We start from the raw sequence: 20,579 nt of genomic DNA on the forward strand, positions 1-20,579 counted from the left end.
ATGAAAGATTCAGGAGCATGGAGGGCACTCAGACTCTTTTTTTTTTACAAGTTCCTGCAAATAGAGTGGCAAGTGGATTTTTATCACATTTTCCTTGGTCTTTGGCGAGGTCCTCATCAGTTTAACAAATAGTGTAGCCATGAGAAAAACCATTTCTTTGTATTCCACAGGGAGCTGAATTCAATTTCGAGGTTTACCAGTTACCTAGTGAATTTTGCTTTAACTTAGTGAAGTTGACCAAGTCTAAGCCTCATTGCATAACAAGAGTAACAACCAGTTTCATTGGAAGGTCAAGATTAAATATTAAGTTGAGCCACTGTTTCTGGAGATTAAAACAGAGGTGGAATCTAACAAAATAGCATTCCTTTGAGCCTGCAATTTAAATCGAAAAACAAAAACGACTCCAGCTGTAAATTTTCTCTTACGCCGTGTAAGGCACAGTCTAAGTGTTTGTGTGGCCCTGTGGATGGGCTCAGAAGTTGCATTAGTCAACTTGACTGGTGTGGCTCAGAGGGTCGGGTGTCCTCACGCAAACCCATGGGTTGCCAGTTTCATTCTCTGTCACATACCTGGGTTTTGAGCCAGGTCCCCTGTTGCCGGCATGCGAGAGCAACCAATCACTCTCTCACATATTGCTGTTTGTTTCTTCCTTCCTCCCTTCCCCTCTCTCCAAAGATAGTTTTTTTCTAAATTTGCAATAGACCCCGAACGGCCTCACGAGATATGGCAGTTCCTCCAAGGATCTGGACCTTCTTTCCAGCCAACTACAATCACATTCCTTGGGGGCCCGAGATGTCATGAGCCAATGTCATGAGCCATGACAGCTCCATACCCTACTATCACACAGACTCAGCGCGCACTTTCACCCTTCTTTCTACGTCCTATTTACCCTTATCTGTTGCTCGCTGTACGAGTAGAGACGTTGGTTCCGTTTTAAAATGTGGAAAGTGAGGCCGACAGAAGGGCTGGCCTCAACACCGCGTCCAACTTAAATATGGTTCAACTTAATATTTAATCTTGATCTCCTAATGAAGCTGGTTGTTACACCTGTAAGGTGGTTTTGGCGTTAGTTCGATCAGCTCAGTTTCTGTCTTTAGTTACGTGACCTCTGCAAAGTCCTTGAACCTCTCTCTTGGGCCCATTTCCTTTTCTGGAGAAGAGCGCTAATACTGCCCTCTCTCATACAGTTCTTTTCGGTTCAACCCAGGCTCTCCCATGTCCGCCTTGGGAACCTCCGGCTGCAGTGATAGGATCCGCAATACACTGCGGGGCACACTCGCGACCCTCCATAAATATCAGCATGCTAGAGACAGCTGGCCTCGGTAGTCCTTGGTCCTGACCGACTCCAGGTACTGCGGAACGCCAGGAAGGAGTGGCTGCATCTGCCCAACCCCGGAAAAGGAGGAACAACTAGGCCACACTCTCAGTAGGCGGGGCCGGAAGTTCCATGTGTACAGCCTGCGCCTGCGCACCGCCATCTTGGTAAATTCGAGACCACCTGCCTTCCGGACTGCAGCTCGTTAGCCACTAGGCGGGGCGGGGCCAGGCGATGGCTACCAAGGAGACCGGCTGGCCTGCGCCTCCTGCTTCTACCCCTGGACCTCCGCCCGGCGGTGTCCCAGGACACGTGGCACGAGCTGCAGGGCCGTTCTCCGGACGAAGGGGCCCCGGAGTCGCCTGGCTGGGGGAACGGACCCAGGCGGCTGTGGAGAAACGGGGGCCGTACATGGTGATGCGTATGCCTTCCATTCAGGCCAAACTGCGTGAGTGCGGCCGGATGGGTTGTCTACCTGTGCGGGCTCCTGAGTCCCGCTGGGGCGACCCGGGAGAGGCACCTGCAGCCAGCTACCGTCCTTGAAAATCTCTTCCATAAGAGCGGGTTTCTCGCGTTTGGGAGGCATGGCGGAGTGGGGAAGACACCGCTTACTCGGGCCCTTTGACTTGCAGAGAAGCACCGGGACCTGGCCAAGTCAGTTCTGCGGAGAAAAGGCATGCTGGGGGCCTCGCCGAACCGCCCCGACTCTTCAGGGAAAAGGTGTCAGTCGGCGCCACCTCCTTTGTGCAAGCAGTTTCCTGCGAAAGCCTTAGTCTTCTGGCTGGGAGACAGGGAACTCACTTTTAAGGCCCAGCTTTAATAAGGGGAATCCCTATTCCCTTGACGCCAACCAGTCAGGTTCACTATTTTGAAATATGAAGACTAATGACCTTTTCCCCTCGCCCCCTTTTAATAACGTGATGGTGTCAGGGCAAGGACTTTGGAATGAGTTTTGTCAGGGCACAGGATCATCCACAAAGTTAGGGAGGAGCATAATGGCTGGGTCTCCAGAAGTAAAGTTGCAGAGAGTGTGGGAAGAGCGAATATTGAATATATATTTTTAGAACAGAGTGGTAAACTCTTGAGAGTTGGATTGGATCTTATCCAGTACCTCTTACAGATAGAGCTGAAACTCAGGTGAAGGGATTTGTATGAGGACTTGTGGTTTTCCTGTTCTCTAGTTAAGTACAGTGGGTGGTGGTGAAGTTTCCTGATGAAAGTTTGGCTTTTCTTCAGGAGCAGTAGGGGGAAGTGCATATGCCGAGGAGCTGTAGCCAGATGCATGCTTAGTGGTGGCTGTGTGGTCAAGTAGAAGTCAGGAGTAGTACAATCAGTTCTTTTTCCACATGGGAATGGATTCTGGCTTTCCCTGTAAATGTTGGTGCTTTATCTATGCTTTCATGTCTTTCCCCCATCTTCCCTCAGGTTAGTGAAGTTTAACAAGGGCTATACTGCTCTTAGTCAGAGTCCTGATGAAAACCTGGTGTCCTTCAACTCTGACAGGTGAGTGCTCTCCTTGGTAATAATACCCCTTGAGGAGTGGCTTGAGTAAAACTATAGATCGCTTGGTGCCTTCCCTAGTTCCCTCTCTCTTCCAAGACGCTTCATGCATGTTGCAGAGCTGTCTTCTTTGGAGCACTATCCCTTCCCAAGATGGCTTGCTTAGAGGACTTAGAGGACTCATACTGCTCTCGGATTTGGAGTATCGGCCTTGTCTGGGGGAATCATAAGTCCTATGGACTCCCTTGCATGCTTTCCACCTTGCCATTTGCAGCTGTACTCCACAGGCATCCTCCTGAATTGACTGTCTTCCTCTTCTAGTGATGGGGAGCTGGAATCCAGATACTCTTCCGGGTATTCCTCTGCAGAGGCAAGTCCAGAATGCCTTCCTGCGCGGGGCCATGCATCAGGCAGTGTCACCACCACTGCCAAATGCTTTGTAGTGCCTGCTGTATGCACAGCACTGTACCCGACTTCCGGTTGGTTCTCCAGTCTTGTACTCTGCCCTCTTCCCACAGCAGAGGTATAGGTGTCTGAGGAGGGCTCTTGAAAATCCAGGAAACCGTAGACCCGTAGGGTTGGAAATGGTCTCACAAGTCTCAGTACAGGGCACCACTAAGAAAAGGAATTCTCTGGATAAATCCTAGTTAAGAGTTTACTAACCTCTGTTTGCTTGGTTGCTTCTTATAATCAGGTACTCAATATCTTTAAGAAACCTTGCTGCCTGTCCCCCCCCCTTAAGATATAGGCACAATTCCTCCTTTAGATAGCTCTTAGAGCTAAGTCTTCCATATTAATTTGAAATGTCTTCTGCAGCCTGAACTCAGTGGTCCGAGGCCTACCCGCCGGTGTAACACAGTACTTCTAGTCTCCCTTCTTCTGATTACATTTTATCTGATATCAGCATTTCTCCCTCCTCTGGTCATCTCCACCAAGCTTGCTTTCTTCTACGTCAAACAACTGCTCCATCTATGGGAACTCAGATTGAGATATTCTTGGGCTGGCCTTCTGGACGTATTTCCAGAGTGACTGTCCAGACGGAAACGAGACGTAAAGTTCTGGCATGTGCAGCTTCTGCCTTTGACAGAAGTGAAGTGCTGGTGACATGACTGTGCACCAGTGGTATTCCTTATTCTCCTAGAAACCGTCGGCTACCCTCAAGTTTCTATCAAAGACAGTAGAGGCAGTTTGTAAATGTTAGCCTTCTTGAATATCTAGGTGCTTAAGACTGTTAAAACTAAGAAAATAAAAATTAGCCAGGAGCTAGAGTAAGTCTTACACCTTTCCCAGTCTGACTTTCCTTCTGTTCAGCAGACCTGGTAAAGCCAGGCTGACAGACTTGTTTGCAGGAAACAAGCTCTGCTGGCATCAGAGGACAGTACGTCTCACCAGCACTGCAGACACAGCTGTTATCCACCCTGTTCTGTAATTTATATTCCTTTACTGTTCTACTACATCATATTGTTATTGTCCCATATTCTTCAGCCTTCATGGGCATGTCTGGGTTACCAGTGGGAGTGGTCAGAGCATTGATTTTCGAACATAGTCTAGATCTGGTATTTACATCAGATTCCTTAGTACTCTTTAATGAAAGCAGCTCCTTCAGAGGTTCGTAACAAGCAGCCTGGACAGTACTGGGTCAGACCCCTGGGTGCCCCTCAAAGGTAGGAAACAGGCCGGGGCACTTTTCCTGGAAGTGCCAGGAAAAGCTGGCACTTCCACCTGTAGTCCAGGAATGTGTGGGATTGACCTGAGGGTGGAGCATTGACAGAAAGCTCTGGTAAGGGAATGTGGGCCCGCATTTTGGGCAGCATGTATTTCTGCTTTGCAGCCTGGCTTATAATTTTCTTTCCTGCTCTTAGCAGGTGAACCAGGATGTGAGCCGCCAGCTGCTCCAGGATGGGTATCACCTGGATGAGATTCCAGATGATGAGGACTTGGACCTCATTCCCCCCAAGCCTATGGCCTCCTCAACGTGCTCCTGCTCCTGGTGCTGTCTTGGGGACTCTTTCTCTTGTACCCTTCAGTAGACATAACCCCCTAAAATGGGCCCTGCTTGCCATGCCTGCAGAGCCCTTTTCTGTTCTTCATAGGTCACAGAGTACAGCAGAACTACTGTCAGCCCCAGAATCACTTGAGGTACAGACCTTGGAAGTCAGTGGCCTGTAGTTGCCCCTTACCTGGTGCTACTCACGCCAGAGGCCCCCATCTGGGTGAAAGGGTGGTATGTGGAATTCTGTAGTTTTCCTCTGTTATTGGAGCAGAGTTTGGTGAGAACAGAGAACACTTTATTAAGGGCAGGAATATAGGAATTCTGGCTCTTACAGTAAGGGATTAAGTTGGCTAAGAAAAACTCCTGAAGACATCTTTGACTGGTATTTATAGTCATACTCTTCAGAGGAAAAAAGAGCTTTTTTTTCCAGGTTGTCCATGATGGTGTTATGTGGAGGCAGAAAATAGCACTTTGTGACTTGCAACTGGAAATCTTTGGGGGAAAAATTTTAACTGTATGGGACCAGTTAAAGAAATTCCTTAAGCTCTCCTCCTCTTCCCAACTCCAAGATGTTTGCCCTTCAAAACAGCATAAAGCAGAGCCCTTTGGCCCTCTTCTGGTTGGTCCTGACTATTGCAGGGAGGAAAGCAGCTTGCTTGATGCCATAGTAGGATGAAGGATTCCAGAATACCTGGACCCAGAGCATCCCCAAATGGTCCAGTTGTCTGTATAGGTTTCGTGACTCTGGTAAGCCCTAGTTAGAGAAAAACTGCTCCACTATGTACATATTTATATGACTTAACTTGGTTGCTATTCTTTGCTTTGGTTTTTGCTAGTTTTTCTGTCCAGTCTTTGAGTTGAATGTTGGTCCCAGAAGCCTGTCTGCAGATTTTGGTTACCAGCAGAGATATCTGCAGGGAGCATTCAGGTGCCTTCCAATTAACTTTTTAAACTGGATAAGTAGCAAAGGGTGAGAAGTATACCAGCCCTGGGCTGACTAGACGGAAGCTCACAGGATGAGGAGTAGAGACCTGTGTCAGGTCCCAAGGTAATGGAGATAATCTGCCATTGCAGAGGGCCTCCCTTCACCCCAATAGGGACTATCCTATTGTGTCAAGCTCTCCAGATTCCTGAGGTCACAGCATGTGCCACACAGTGGATACTCAGGATTGGACATTTTACAGTAAACCTCTGGGTGCAACATAACCTCTCTCAACTCCATGTGAACACAGCAAAGATGAACCCCACTCCCCCATGACCCCTACTCTTGCTAGACCACACCTCTCCCTAGAATTTAGGTTTACAGTGTTTCAGTTTGTTTTGCCTTACCCGAAACTGTGGTGAGGTAAGGTTCCCAGCCGAAGGGACGTGGTAGTGAGGATTGGATTGTGGGCCCCACATGGGACATTTGATGTCCTATGACTGCTAGGGGTAAATGAGGGATGGCATGGACTTTCTTGCTCTACTACTACGAGCTGATTGAAAGAGAATGTCAGATAAAAAGGCCATATATGTCAGCTATGACTACCCTTGTGAGGGTAATCCTATTAGTGCTTGATTGGCATCTATCTTGGTACTTTTATCAAATTTTAGAAAGCTGGGAAAAATACGGTGTCCATGGAGCTGTAGCTAACTTTTATTCTCCAGTTTAGCAGTGTCATGGCAGGAGGGAGATGGTACAGGGACCAGAGGCACCTCATGGGGTCTGGGATGGGGGAAGCATATACTCTATTCTGGAGTGAGGCTCTAACTCCACACAGGTTCCCCACATTCTGAGCAGTATGTGCAAAAGTTTGCAGGGACTGAAGACATCTCCATTCTGAACCCCTTGCCCACCCACAGAAGCTATATCCAGGCCTTTCTGGTTTCTGCAGGAGTAGAGAAATATATACAAAAGTCTCAGATGTAGGACTTGTAAAGGAAAACAGTGGTTAATGGGAAACCCAGTGGGGGCCAGAAAGTGCTGTGACAGCTCAGTGTGGGGCATTTGGTTAGCACAGTAGACAGAGCAGCCTAAGCATTTAGCAGCTGCTGGGGTAAGGGCAGCAACAGGATCACAAGACCAAGGTCCCCCCCCCCCACCCCCCCGTGATTCGTGTAGTCTGTCAACACTAGGGTACTTGGCTGCAACTGTCTGAGATGGTCTTCCAGAGCTGGTTGACCCTGAGTGGGAGGCTACAGGAACCTGAAATGAGGGACAGTGTGCAGTGAGGCAAGATATAAATGGTCAGTTTGGGACCACAGACCAAAATGTCACCAGAAGGCACCAACGTGCCCAGAGCCAACCTGCCTTCATTGAGAGTGCCTCAGGTGCTGTAGGTGACAGTGCCTCAGGGGGAGGGGTGTATTCAGTCTCACCTCACAGGTGGGGGTGGTACTGGACGGTATTTACAGAGTACTCTACAGAACCCCTGGCTTAAAGTTCCACAGCTCTGTGAGTTTATAGTAAATACAGTCATGCTGGTTGAGCGGTCTCTGTTTTAATAGAATTTTTAAGGCCCAAGTTGTCCCCTTCTGAATTCTGAAGTGAAGAAATAGCCTGATAGCCCCCACTATGACCATTCATTGTAGGATCTCCTCTCCTTTTTGCTGTTTTCAATGGGCATCATTTTTAGGCCTGCTTCACTAGAGGCCATAGATGGAATCAGTCTTTGCACATCATTTCTCTTTAGAATGAGCTCCCCTTAGCAGACCCTCTCTTCCTAAGTAATTTTTTTTTAGCTGAGGAAATTTGGGGGCCAAAAAACCCCAGAATAGATTGTCCAGAACTTTTTTCGAATGTAGTTGCTTAGAATTCAGTTCTATGAGAATCTAAACCCTTAGCCTCCAGGAAGGAACCAATAGCCTGGGTCTCTGCTGAGTCTGGGGTGATAAGATCTAAGACTGTTGGTCAGAATCTTAAGTGGCAAAACAGCTGTGTGACCTCCAGAAGGAGTGTGTCCCACCTCTGGGTATGCTCAGGAACAGTATTTGTTCTCCTAGGTACTTTCTGCCAGTTTAGAAGTTGCCATTCACAAGGTGAGTTAGATTGTCCTGTCCCTGTATCTACAATGACTGAATACGTTCCAGAGAAGTTGCTGACCAACTTTCTCTGTGAAGGGCCAGTCAGGCAGTAGAGTTGGGCACATCTACTCAGCTTTGTAACCTGAGAGCAGCAAGGCAGTGTGTAAATAGTACGTGTGGCTAAACCCAGCCCTCTGGCCTTATGTGCTGATCCCTGCCCAACGGCCAGTTTTAAACCTGGAGAAGGATCTTGCTCTTTAGACCCACTTTCCACTCTGCAGGGCTGGAAGGCCTGAGACCTGCCTGCAAGCTCTCTACATCTGAGGCTGAAGCTTTAGCTAGGACAGTCCAGTTCACCTTGTGAAGGGCAACTTCTCTAAACTGGCAGTAGTACCTAGGAGAACCCAAACTCTCCCTGAGCATACCCTCTCAGACAGAGGTGGGACATACTTCAGGAGGTTACACAGCTCTTTTGCCACTGAAGATTCTGATCAGAACCTTAGACCTTCCTATAAAAGGCTCTTGAGTTTGGCCTACCCATTTCAGGGACTGGACTGCCAAAGGCTCAGTGCGTCTTACCCCACAGCCTCAACACAGGTGATCTTCAACTGCTTTCACAAAGCAAGGGGGTGATGAGGAGCAACACGGGACCACATGCCTACCCTTTCACTTCTCAGCTGCTGAGGAAATGGGCAGTCCCAAGGTGAGAACTCTATTAGAAATTAGTTACCTAAGGTCCTGGCCAGGTATCAGTTGAATAGAGCACTATCCTGATATACCAAAGTTGCAGTTTTGATCACTGGTCAGGATACAAGAACCAACCACTAAATGCATAAATGAGTGGAACAACAAATCAATGTTTCTAAAATCAATAAAGAAATTGGTTACCTACCCTTTTGCTGTAACCGATGCTGAGCTACTCATAGATTTCACCAGCCTAATACTATAGTGAAAACAGCTGCTCTCCTGCATTGAGTGTGGCTCAGGTACAGGGAGAATTCAAGTGGAGTGTTGGCCCTTAGTCCTCACATAAGTCCTTCCTCCCAGGAAGATGGTTCAGCCTAGGCCTGCTCAGGAGCCACTATCTCTGAGTTTAGAGCAGGGAAGGAGTTTGGGCTGGGCCTAAGGAGGTGGGACTAGCCAGGATTTAGGGTGACTAGGAAGGAGAGCCAGAATGGCTATGGCCTCTACAGCAGACAGCAGGCACGGAATATCAGCAGGTCCTCAGGCACAGTGAGCTTCAGTGAGACACTCTCATTGGCCCCAATGAAGAGTACGCCGCCACGCTGCAGGGGGATTACTGCCTGGGCTGTGGGGGTGCTGGCTGTCACTGTACCCTGCACCATTAGGAGGATGCTGGCGGAGTCCACTGCCAAGACCTTGTACTCAGTGACCGAGCCTGGGACCTGGGCAGGAAGAAACAGACAAACAAAAATGGTGCAGCTTAGACTCTGCTCCTACAGCTCACAGGCATAGAACAGCAAGGGCAGTGAGAGGGAGCACTCTGCTTGCCCTCTCCCCACATCTCGGGCTCTTAGGCATGGATGTGTACATCTAGTGCCAGGTACAGGGAGGAGTGGGCCGGTCCTGTGACCACCTCTCACCAAATGAGCTTCACAGAAAAGAGACACAGGCCTAAGTAAAGTACACATTGTGGCCCTTGCAAGAGTTTTTCATGCCCCACAGAAGACCCACCATGGACTCCTACTTACCTCTATCTTCATAACCGTGAAGTCTGGTACAGGGGGGTTATAGAGAGAGAGGTAGGGGTCTTCCCGACTCCGTGTTGGAGTAAAGAGCCTGTCCTTGCTGGGGCTGGGGGTATAGCTGAGCATATCACACAGAGTTGGCACATCAATAAACTTGGGTGTCAGGCCAGCGCGTACTGTGTTATCTGAACACGCCATGCATTCCACACAATCTGGGGGGTAGAGAATTGTCACTTGTTAAAGAAGAATGCCTTGGAGTTAGGCTGTCCGAGGCTGGTCCTAACTTGAGCACCACAAACCCTCTGCAGTTAGAATTGCATTCTCTGGGAGAATGAGCTAAAATACCAGATGCCAAAAACATAGGACAGGTCACCCACTATTGTCAGGGGTAGTCATGTTCACCCTTGGGGGAGCCCCAACCCTTCTAAGACTCTAATTCTTCCACAAAATCCTGTCCATAAATGGATAGTCAGTGGTCAAAATGCAGCACCTTTCTGTGGCCACATGTACTTTAATGTGAAATCTTTGGGTTGACAGAACAGTAAAGGCAGTGTGATGCAGGAGGGAGAAGAGCTGCCATTCTCTTTTTTAATTTAATGATTTTTAGAGAAAGAAACATTAATTTGTTTCACTTATTGATTCATTCACTGGTTGATTCCTGTGTGTGCCCTGACCAAGGATCAAACCTGAAGGTTGGTGCATCAGGAAGATGTTCTCAACTGAGCCATCTGATGAGTGCAGAGAGAGCAGCCTCGATCCAGTTATAGCCTAGGCTCAAATTGTGGTTCCCACACATCAACAGGGTTTAACATGACAGTATCATGACCTTGTGGAGTTAGTGTGAAGATTCAAGCAGTGTGTGATATCAGCCTGGCATTCATCGTCTCCACTGGCTGCTTCTGTGCTGACTCCTGGAGCCCCAGGAGGTGAGAGCTGGATGTCTCCTCGCCCACCCTCTCCCCATTTGTCTAGATGGGGAAACAGCCCAAAAGGGATGCAATAGGGCTTCCTGCTGAAATGTGGCTCACCTCCTTTCAGGTAGGCATGGGGTACATTGGCCTCCAGAAACATGGCTTCCCCCGGCTTCAGGATAAGCAGGTTCAGGAAGTAGATGGCAAAGCATCCGATATCACCTGGATACTGCTGGTGCAGCTGCAGCAAAAGCTCCCCACAGATATCTTCCACATTGTTCCCAGCAGCCACTGAGGGTCACAGAGCACCCCAAGGTCACTTAGGAATATTCACTGGTATACACAACCCCACCTCAGCCAGGGAGTCCTGGGGAAGCCCCTGACCACAGGAATCTCAACCCTGGTGGGCATGTTCTCCCAGCCATATGCCCAGCCTCTTAGAGACCAGTTTTCCTTGATATTCCAGCCTGCCCAGATACCATTTTTCTCATTTTGACCATCTACATGTCCAGCCCTACATTAGACATTAAAAGAGCTAGAGCATTTTGTTTTTTCAGGACTGTGTTGCCCAATTTCAGCATTATTGGCATTCTGGCCCAGGTAATTCTTTGTTGTAGGGGCTATCCTGTGCATTGTAGGATTTTTAGTACTTTTATCCACAAGATACCACTAGCACCCCAACCCAGGTTTTGACAACCAAAAGTGTCTCTAGACAATTGCCAATGTCCCCTAGTTGAGAACCACTGCTCTAGGAGCTCAAAATTGGGTTAAGAGATAATCCAATAAGAGTTCCATGTACCCCAGCCCTTGCCTTTCCCTTTCTTAGCACTGAAAGTACTGCATCTCAGAAAATAATTCAGTCCCAGGCTAACTCGGAAGGCTGGTCACACAGATAGCATGAGGAAAAATGTGCCAAGGGACAAAAGGTGTCTTCAAAGACTGACCAGGAGAGGGTGAGCTCAACTAGGGCTAGAGTGATGGTAGAAGGCTTCTTGGAAATGGGCAGGGAGTGGGCAAGGGGGAACTGAGATGTCTTGAATTCATTGGAGGAGATTATTTGTAAGAAAAAGGGTCAGTTCCACAATGAAGAAACCAGCTGGTCTGGATTAGAGAGTGGTTCTGAGTTCATACAGACAGCTGAATGCCTACTGTGCATTGGGGACACAAAAAAGTCAAGTTCTGGCTGGTGTGGCTCAGTGGATTGAACCAAAGGGTTGCCAGTTCAATTTCCAATCAGGGCACATGCCTGGATTGCAGGCCAGGTTCCCAGTGATGGGTGAGAGGCAACCACACACTGATGTTCCCCCCCTCTCTCTTCCTCCCTCCCTTCCCCTCTGTAAAAGTAAGTAAATAAAAGCTTTTTAAAAATAGGGAAGGCACATTAAAGAAAAAGTCAAGGAGACAGATCCATGGCCTGTGTGTTCACATCATATAGATTTACAGGCATCAGTTCTGCTGTGAGTGCAAGAATCCCTAAATGGACAGGCATGCAAGCGGATAAAACACCAAAAAACACAAAATATAGGGTAGGCCTGTGTAGGATGGTTCCTTGTGGCTCAAAGCTAGCAGAAGAAATGTGTAGAGACCAGAAGAGTTCCAGAGTCACCTGGAACTGGGACCTCCTCGTGTATACCATGTAAGTTCATAGCTTAGAGTCCATTCTGCCTTGTTTTTCACTATTGATTCTCCAAACCACAGGTGACCACACCTACCACTGTCATTTTCTGAACCCAGCACAAGGTTGGGTACAAAGCAGGTATTTAAGTTAAGATCTACTGACTGAGAGCTCTGGGCATCAGACTAGTGGAGAGGGAGGATCCCCTTTCGTCTTCCTGCTGTCTAACCCCAAAGTACAAATCCATCCAATGGGGGCAGCTTTAGGCCTGGTGGAAAATCTCAATGCCTCAATGCCTGGGTCAAAAGCATCCTAACTGTCTTCCAGGCCAGTATGTCTCCAGCCATCTAGAGAAGATGGCCATTAGGAAGCATCATTCAAACCAGGGACCTGCTTCACAAAGACTAAGAAATACTGTCATCAACAATCCTAAGTCAGATCTGTTTTAGTGTTGCACTTGAGCCACAGGGGTTGAGAGCTTTGTCCCCACTGCCTAGTGTCTGTCAGGGCCCAAGACAGGATATTGTCCCAGGCCAAAAATGATACCCACCTTGCTGGGAGATCCGCTTCACCAGGAGGTTGAGCTGTTCCACCACCACCTTCTTCTCATTCTTCATTAGGTGGGAGAAACAACTCTGCAGAGCAGAGGCCATGGCCTGGGGGTTCTGGCTCAGACTCTGCTTCAGCTGTGTTGTTGCATTATCTCCAATTAGGAACTGGAACTCAGGCACCTCTGCAGGGAGGCCAGGCCAGGGCCCATTTCAGAAATGGCAAAGTGGAACCCACAAAGTGGAACCCGTAGAAGTGGGAAGCTGCAGAAGGCCTAGCCACCCCCTCTCAACCAAGGAGTCAGGCAATGCTAAGCAAACTTTGCAGTGAAAACTGCTCACCACTTGCCCTCCCCAACAACACCTGAGCCTGGTCTCATGGGATTGTCCCAGGGACTTTAAGAATTCATAAGGCCAAACAGGCTTTCAGTTCCTATGACATTCAATCTCTGTTCTTGGCCACTACTCCAGCTCTGCCCTGGGCTGCCCATGCATCCTAGGCCCAATATGTATGCTCTCAGCATTTTGCCCAACCTTACTTGTCAGAAAGGTCACAATTTCCTCAACTGGCCGGAAACCACATAAGCCCTGAAAGGAAGTGAGGGCAATGGCCATTTCTGGCTTATGGTTGGCATCAGGGTAGTGCTGTGGAGCCTGGAGGTGCAGCTTCTCTGCCAGTTCCTGTGGATGGCCAGGGGAAGAGGAGGATGATCAAAGTGCAGCCACAACCTAGCAAGACACCAGTCCCACCCAGGCCTTGCTCTCCACCCTCCCCAGTCACCAGATGGTGATAGCTTCCTAATTCTGGCAACAAGTCCAGTCAAGGCATAATGCAGGAACTCCGGGTTTAGCCAACCCAGAGCAAGGACATGCCCAAATCTGGTGAGAGCTGGGGCAGACTTTAAGAGGCCTGGACTGCCCTGGCTGGTGTAGCTCAGTGGCCTCAGCACGGGCCTTCGAACCAGAGGATCGCAGTTCAATTCCCAGTCAGGGCACATGCCTGGGTTGCAGGCCAGTTCCCAGCAGGGGATGCATGAGAGGCAACCATACATTGATACTTCTTTCCCTCATTCCCTTCCCCTCTAAAGATAAATAAAATCTCAAAAAAAAAAAAAAAAAAAAAAAAAAAGGCCTGGACTGTAAATCAGGAAACCCAAACACCAAGCCATGCTCTGACACTAACAAGCTGTGTTTGGGTAAATCTCTCAGTTCTCTAGGTCTTACTTTGCTCATCAAGAAATGAAGAGTCTGGTACTCTTAGACTTCTGCCAAGATGGAGGCATAGGTGGAAACACCTTGCGTCTGCACACAACCAAATCTAAAAACATCAAAGTTTTAACAACAATAAACGCAACCAAATCACACAGAAAATCAACAATACAGAGTCCAAAAACAACAAAATGCTCAGCTAAACCAATAAGGGGGGCGAAGCCAACAGCGGAGCGGGTTGGCCAAAAAGATCCCCGACTGGGGTGTGCGCAAGCAGCCAAAGGCACAGATCCCAGGTGCGGGCTAGCTACGGGTGGACACAGGGAAGAGGCGCAGCTGGCTGTCTGTGGTCAGTCAAGCATTTGCGTGCAGATAAACCAGTGAAGAGGCGAGCATTGAGACTGCACTGTGCAGAGCAGTGGGCTTGCACATTTCCACTCAGATAAACGGGCAGGGGCGAGTGATGGGATGGACTGGGCGAGCGGAGAGGACCGCCATTGCTCCCTCTCTGACCCCGCCCCCACATACAGTGTCACAGTCCAGTGACCTGGGTGTCCCCGCCCTGGTGAATAATTAAAACTCCGCTCCTCAGACGTAACAGGCACGAACAGATTAAAACATGGCTCAAGAACAACTCAGAGCCCCAGAGCCAATAAATCTAAGTGATGAAGAAATAGCCAAACTTTCAGATGCACAGTTCAAAACACTGGTGATCAGGATCCAGAACTGGTTCATTTTAGTCACAAATTAGAGGAACATATGAAGACTAAACTAATTGAAATTAATGGTAATGCATTCATTACCATTCACAGGAAACCAATAGTAATGGAAAGGAGACTGGGACTCAAATCAAGGGAGTAGACCAGAAGGAAGGAAAAAATGACCAAACAGAAAAGAATGAAGAAACAAGAATTCAAAAAAATGAGGACAGGTTTAGGAACCTCCAGGACATCATTAAACGTTCCAACATTCAAATTATAGGGGTATCAGAAGGGGAAGAGGAACAGCAACAAGTGGAAAACTTATTTCAACAAATAATAAAGGAGAACTTCCCCAATCTGGCAAAGGACATAGACTTCCAGGAAATCCAGGAAGCTCAGAGAGTCCCAAAGAAGTTGGACCCAAGAAGGAACACACCAAGGCACATCATCATTATATTAGCCAAGATTAAAATGAAGGAGAGAATCCTAGAAGCAGCAAGAGATAAGGGGACAGTCACCTACAAAGGAGTTCCCATCAGACTGTCAGCTGATTTCTCAAAAGAGACCTTACAGGCAAGAAGGGGCTGGAAAGAGGTATTCCAAGTCATGAAAACCAAAGACCTACAACCAAGATTGCTCTATCAAGCAAAACTTTCATTTAGAATGGAAGGGCAGATAAAGTGCTTCTCAGATAAGACCAAATTCAAGGAGTTCATCACCACCAAGCCCTTATTATATGAAATGTTAAAGGGACTTACCTAAGAAAAAGAAGATAAAAAAGATGAACAGTGAAAGGACAAGCAAACTCACAGTTATCAACAACCACACCTAAAACAAAAGCAAATTAAGAGGACAGCTAGATCAGGAGTGAACCATAGAAATGAAGATCACGTGGAGAATTGGCAACAGGGGAGTGGGAGAAGGGGGGAGAAGGTACAGAAAATAAGTAGCATAGACAGTAGATAGAAAATATAGAAAATAGATAGGGGGGAGGGTAAGAATAGTAGGGGAAATACAGAATCTAAAGAACTTGAGACACGTGTTCATGAACTAAAGGGGGGGAATGGTGGGGGAAGGGTGTGCAGGGTGGAGGGGAACGGAGGCGGGGGGAAATAGAACAAATGTAATGACATAATCAATTTTAAAAAAATGAAGAGTTTGGGCAGACAGATGCTTGTGATCTGACTCATAGGCTTGTTTCAGAAAGACTCCCTGGAGATGGAGCTGAGGTAACAGCTAGGGTACCTACCCTACCCTGGAAGGTGAGCTCTCCCAGAGAGCCAAGTGGGTAAACGTCAGCTAAGGAATCATCCTGGGCTGGATGAAGGGAACCCAGAAAAAGCTTGGAGAAATTCCCCTGGCACAAGCTGGTCTGCTCTTCACTTAGAATTAGCTGGCAGCAAATGTCACCAGCATCTGGCCTTCCCCAGCTAAACCAGGAGTTGCCAGGCCTAGATTTAGCTTTGAGCTAAAGCCAGCATGGGTGGGGTAAAAACTGCAGTAAAAGTCTTAAGAGGGCCCTAACTTAAGCTCTTCTCTACCCTGATTGTACCCCAGTCTGATCCTGTACCTTGTTAGGGTGTGCCTGGATGGAGAGGGCTGTTCGAACTGAGAGCACTTTGAAGAGGAAGGGCAACTTGCCATTAAAGGTGTCCTTGACCTTTGAACCCAAGCAGTCCTGGTTCTCAGCAATCCACTGGCCTAAGGTCTTCTGCGAGATGCGATTGTCAAGAATTTTGGCATCTCCTCGGGGGTGGGTCCCCATCCACAGCTGGAAAAATAGAAAATTTGAGAGTAAAGCAGGGAGAACCTAGCATCACCAGTTTGCCTGCCTTAATCCCAGTTACTCTGTGTTTCCGACAGGGCAGCTGAGTCCTGAGATGGGCCTCCCAGGACTAGGTATAAATAAATGCTCATGCCATCATGAACATAAAGTGGGGCAGCAGACCCCAAAACATCAGGAGTCAGGAGACACAGGCTCTACCTCTAACCAGCTGTGGTGTCTAGGATTACTTATTTCCTCTCTCTAGGTCTCAGTTTTCTCATCTCTAGGTCAAGGAGAATGACACCTGCACTGTCAAGGTCACTGAATACCTAACTCAAATGGCTCTGTGAGGTGGTAGAATTCATTTATGTCAGTCTCAGATTCAGAAGCTAAAGTCTCCTTGTGCTTTGGCTTTTTCTCTACTACATGGGCAGCAGCCCTGACCTGTGTGGCCTGGTTGGGCACTGTTGCCAGTTCAATTCCCTGTCAGGCTACATGCCTGGGTTGTGGGTTCCATCCCATTCGGGATGCGTAAGAGAGACATCTGATAGAAGTTTCCCTCCCTCTCCTTCTCCCTCCCTTACCCTCCTCTAAAAAGAAGTAAATAAAATCTAATTTTAAAAAATGTAAAAGTCAAAGTAAAAATTTTGATTGTCAAAGAAGACAACATCAGTGCTATAAATTCTTTGAAAAAGGAGGTACTGGAAATCGCAGTCTATGGTGAGAAAACATTTCTTCTTTTGGTGCCAACATCTGGGTTCTTCACCCTGCACTAATTGAGGAACCTAAAGGACCTGCTCCTGTTTCCTCCCCCGTCCAGGTGATCCACGTGACTTGCCTCAGGCCCTTTGACTGGAGCAGTCTCTTGGTCTCACCTGCTGCACAAAGTGGGCTGAAATACAGTCCAGCTCTCACCTCTGCATATGGCTGGTCTTCTGAGATTCGGGCCAGTGGGTCACTGCTGGCCAGCAGCCGAGCCACTTCACTGTCGGAACCCATCTTCCCCCAGGCATACTGCTGTACCACACAGGAAAGTGGGAATACTGTGGGCACAGACAAGAGGGTCAGCTTCTGTTCCACCCGAGGCCTGACTCTACTGTCCCGCAGGAACCTGACACTGAGGGTTTTGTCTGAGGGAGTAAGTCAAATAAGGGGTTCGTATGTTGTTAGCTGAGACCCTTGTCCTCTGCAGGGATCAATAGCCTCATCTATAAAACAGGCAGTGAGGATTTTCTGCAGACGCAAGGCAGATAGTTGCGCTGAGGTGACGGGCAGAGAGCAGAAACTTTTTCACCGCGCGCTGTCTGGAAGCGACTCTCGGCAGCCGGCTCCTCCCTCAAGACCTTTCTTGAGGTTTGCAATTATGACTCAGCCCCATCGCTGGTGCCCCTCTTCTGCTTCTGTCTGAGGCCCATCCATCTCCACAAAGTCCCAAGGGTAGGTTCTACCTAGCATGTCAAGTCGGAAAGTTTCCCTAGGACGTGACCCACCCCCTGCATCGACTGGACTCTGACGTACACCCCACCTCGCTGAGCGGCCATCCTTGCAGTACCGGACCTGGCTTCCCGCACGTTACCCTTCCCGGCAGCACCCGCGGTCCCTCTGCGCCCAGAGCTCTATGGGATACGTAGTTCCTTAGGCGCCGCCTCCGAGGCCTGGGAGGCCAAGGGAGCCCCCATGTGGGCTTTTCCCACAGTCTAGAATCTCTCTCCCATCCTCTAGCAATCAGAAAAAGCCCCTACCAGCTCAGAGGATTCCAGCCCGCAATCTTAGATCTCAGCATTCATTCATTTCCTCACCGGACACATTTATTGAGAATCTTTTAAAAAATATTTTATTTATTTTTAAAGAGAAGGGAAGAGAGAGAGAGAGAGAAATGTCAGTGTGTGGTTGCCTCTCACACGCCTCCTACTGAAATTCTGGCCTGTGACCCAGGCTTGTGCCCTGATGAGAAATCCAACTGGACTGCCTTTGGTTCTCAGGCCAGCATTAAATTCACTGAGCCACACCAACCAGGGCTAAGGCCTACAGTATGTTGGAGAAGTAGTGCTACAAAAAGGGGGTGGGTGGCATGCAGTTTACAGAATTTAAAATGGTGTCTAGGTAAGCCTCATTTGAGAAGCTGACATTTAAGCACAGACTTGGAGGTAAAGGGGAGTGTTCTGGGCAAAAGGAACAGCTAGAGCGAAGGCCCTAAGTTGGAAATGTGGGAATGAGCCTGTCACATTCTGGAGTAAATAGCAAAAAAGCCAGTGTGGCCAGAGCTGAATGAGCAGGACAGGGGTGGTCAAGAGAGTTTTGCAGTCATTAGCAGGTTTAAACAAAGAATTGCTGTGATCTAAGCAGGGACTCACTGATGCTTGATCATGATAGTAAATGTCACCTGCAAGGCCCTTAACTTCTCTGAGCTTCACTTTCTTCATTTGTAAAATGGGGTAATACAGCTGGCCCGACAGGCTTATTTTAGATCAGATGACAGCAGGAAGGCAGTCGGCGCTGGGTGCTCCTCTGATCTTCCCTTACCTAAGTACTGCAGGACTCAGAACCGCAGCCACTTATCCAGGCTGAGCTGCTCACAAGTCACAATGCACAAAAGTCAAGGAGATCACCAGGAGCCCTTCAGGGCAAAGGCTGGGCTGGGCTTTGGATATAGGGTAATTTTGCTAGATCCTCTGGAGAAAGGCTATGACATTTGGACAATAGCCCAGGAGGAGGACAGCCAGCTGGAGGGGCCCAAGAACACAGACACCAAAGCTCCAGGGAACCTGGAGTGAGAGACTATAGAGTCCTGACTCTGCCTCCCCATCTCCTTTCCGAACACCGATTCCCACAGCTTCTACCACACATGCAAAGGAAAAGAAGGGGTACTGTTTTCTCTGTTATGTCCAGCTGTGAACGTCAACCTCCCCTGGGGTCCCCTGGCTCAGAAAAATTAGCCTGCATTTCGAAGGAAGTTTTACCATATCCTAAGGAATAATAAAGTGGAAAACATACAAATGAAAATCATACAAACAGCCTGTCTCACATACCTCCTACCTTTAAATACTATCTGTCCCCTCATCTCCACTCCCCCGGCCATATGAACCTTTTGGAAGAAAAACGAAGGGTTAGTTTAGGCATAGGGGGTTCTTAGAGCACCTCCCACTATGACCACCACTGAAGCCAGTTAGCGTTACTCCCTTGTAGTATCTCTGCACAGGGAGGGAAGAACATAGGCTGATGGCACAGAGCCATCATGCCACCTTCCCCACCAACAGAAAAATACGTCTGTAAGGGAAACTAGGATGTTCAGGGAACTAGAATTTTTCACCCTTACCTCTTACTTGTCGATCTCTAGTAGAACTGATCATACTTTATTATCCAGTGATGATTTGCTTTCCTCACTGGACTATGTGTCTAGTTCAGCATCATGTTTCTGCCATTACCCAGCTGAGGGCTCAAGCTGAAACAGCAACTAACTTTTATTGTTTGTTTTGCTACTAAATCCCATGTTAAGCCCCTTTCAAGACTTCTCTCACTTAATTTTCAAGACAACCCTATGGGATAGGTACTGTCACAAGCCTCTTTTTAGAGATGAGAAAAATGGGTGTCGGAGAGAGGAAGTGACTAGTGCAAGAGCATAGAGTTCCAATCTGCTATACCTCCTCTGTAAATAAATGTCTCTATCACAGGGAAGTGGACAAATCTTAGGAGTCTTCAGAGACAGATGGGTGGGTCAGCTCTACACTGGTAATAAGTTCCATTCTTTCTTCAGCAGTCGACCCTTATACCAGGTTTGGCAGACAAGGAGGCAGGGCAGCCTTATGTTGCGTAGACTGTTTTCTCAGACTGTAGACAGCAAAGATCTCTGTATGCTGCCTGTGATATTGTGATATAATAACCAGCTCCTGGCCAGAACTCCTAAAATCTTTGTAATTTCCTAAGTAATAAAGGTGCTAGGGGCATCTTTTATTCTAATACTTGTCTTTGATGATGGTTTCTAATGCAGAGCTCCTAAATCCCCTGGAATTTCCTAGGTAATCAGAGTACTTTCTGTCCTAATGAGGCAACTCTTGGTGGGCTCCTGGAGAGCCTCAAGCTGTGACTGGTCACCAGAAGGACCAGGCCTTGATTGGAAGCTTGTAACTTTCAGCTCCACCTTCCACCTTCCAGGGAGGAATGAAGGGAGAGATTGAGTTAACCATCAATCATGATCATATGTACGTAATGAAGTTTCTCTTTGGAGAGCTACCAGGTTGGTGAATACATCCATGGGCCAAAAGGGTGATACACCCCAATTCCACAGCACAGAAGCTCCTGCAGTCAGGATG

The 20,579-nt window shown here is 48.1% G+C and overlaps 2 protein-coding genes across 5 annotated transcripts; one reads left to right on the plus strand and one right to left on the minus strand.

The window, feature by feature from the left end:
- Window positions 1-1,468: 1,468 nt before the first annotated feature.
- Window positions 1,469-7,276, plus strand: FAM219B (family with sequence similarity 219 member B). 3 transcript variants are annotated; one of them, XM_037141679.2, is made up of 5 exons: window positions 1,469-1,763; window positions 1,948-2,035; window positions 2,741-2,818; window positions 3,137-3,185; window positions 4,678-7,276. In XM_037141679.2, exons 1-5 carry the CDS (start codon window positions 1,550-1,552, stop codon window positions 4,843-4,845), a joined length of 597 nt encoding a protein of 198 aa, XP_036997574.2. In that variant the 5' UTR covers window positions 1,469-1,549; the 3' UTR covers window positions 4,846-7,276. The 3 variants fall into 3 exon arrangements, with proteins under 3 accessions (XP_036997574.2, XP_036997575.2, XP_036997573.2); XM_037141680.2 differs by having other exon boundaries at window positions 4,681-7,276; XM_037141678.2 differs by lacking the exon at window positions 4,678-7,276 and adding an exon at window positions 3,632-4,666.
- Window positions 7,273-17,850, minus strand: MPI (mannose phosphate isomerase). 2 transcript variants are annotated; one of them, XM_037141676.2, is made up of 8 exons: window positions 17,795-17,850; window positions 17,185-17,312; window positions 16,075-16,275; window positions 13,134-13,275; window positions 12,597-12,779; window positions 10,549-10,722; window positions 9,524-9,732; window positions 7,273-9,217 (listed from the first exon to the last, which is right to left on the minus strand). In XM_037141676.2, the coding sequence occupies exons 1-8, from the start codon at window positions 17,808-17,810 to the stop codon at window positions 8,999-9,001; spliced, it is 1,272 nt and encodes a 423-aa protein (XP_036997571.2). In that variant the 5' UTR covers window positions 17,811-17,850; the 3' UTR covers window positions 7,273-8,998. The 2 variants fall into 2 exon arrangements, with proteins under 2 accessions (XP_036997571.2, XP_053512801.1); XM_053656826.1 differs by having other exon boundaries at window positions 17,788-17,847.
- Between the last annotated feature and the right edge of the window lie 2,729 nt (window positions 17,851-20,579).

Source organism: Artibeus jamaicensis, unplaced genomic scaffold, assembly GCF_021234435.1.
Source record: "Artibeus jamaicensis isolate MK-2021 breed Jamaican fruit bat unplaced genomic scaffold, CSHL_Jam_final scaffold_286, whole genome shotgun sequence".
NCBI classification, from domain to species: domain Eukaryota; kingdom Metazoa; phylum Chordata; class Mammalia; order Chiroptera; family Phyllostomidae; genus Artibeus; species Artibeus jamaicensis.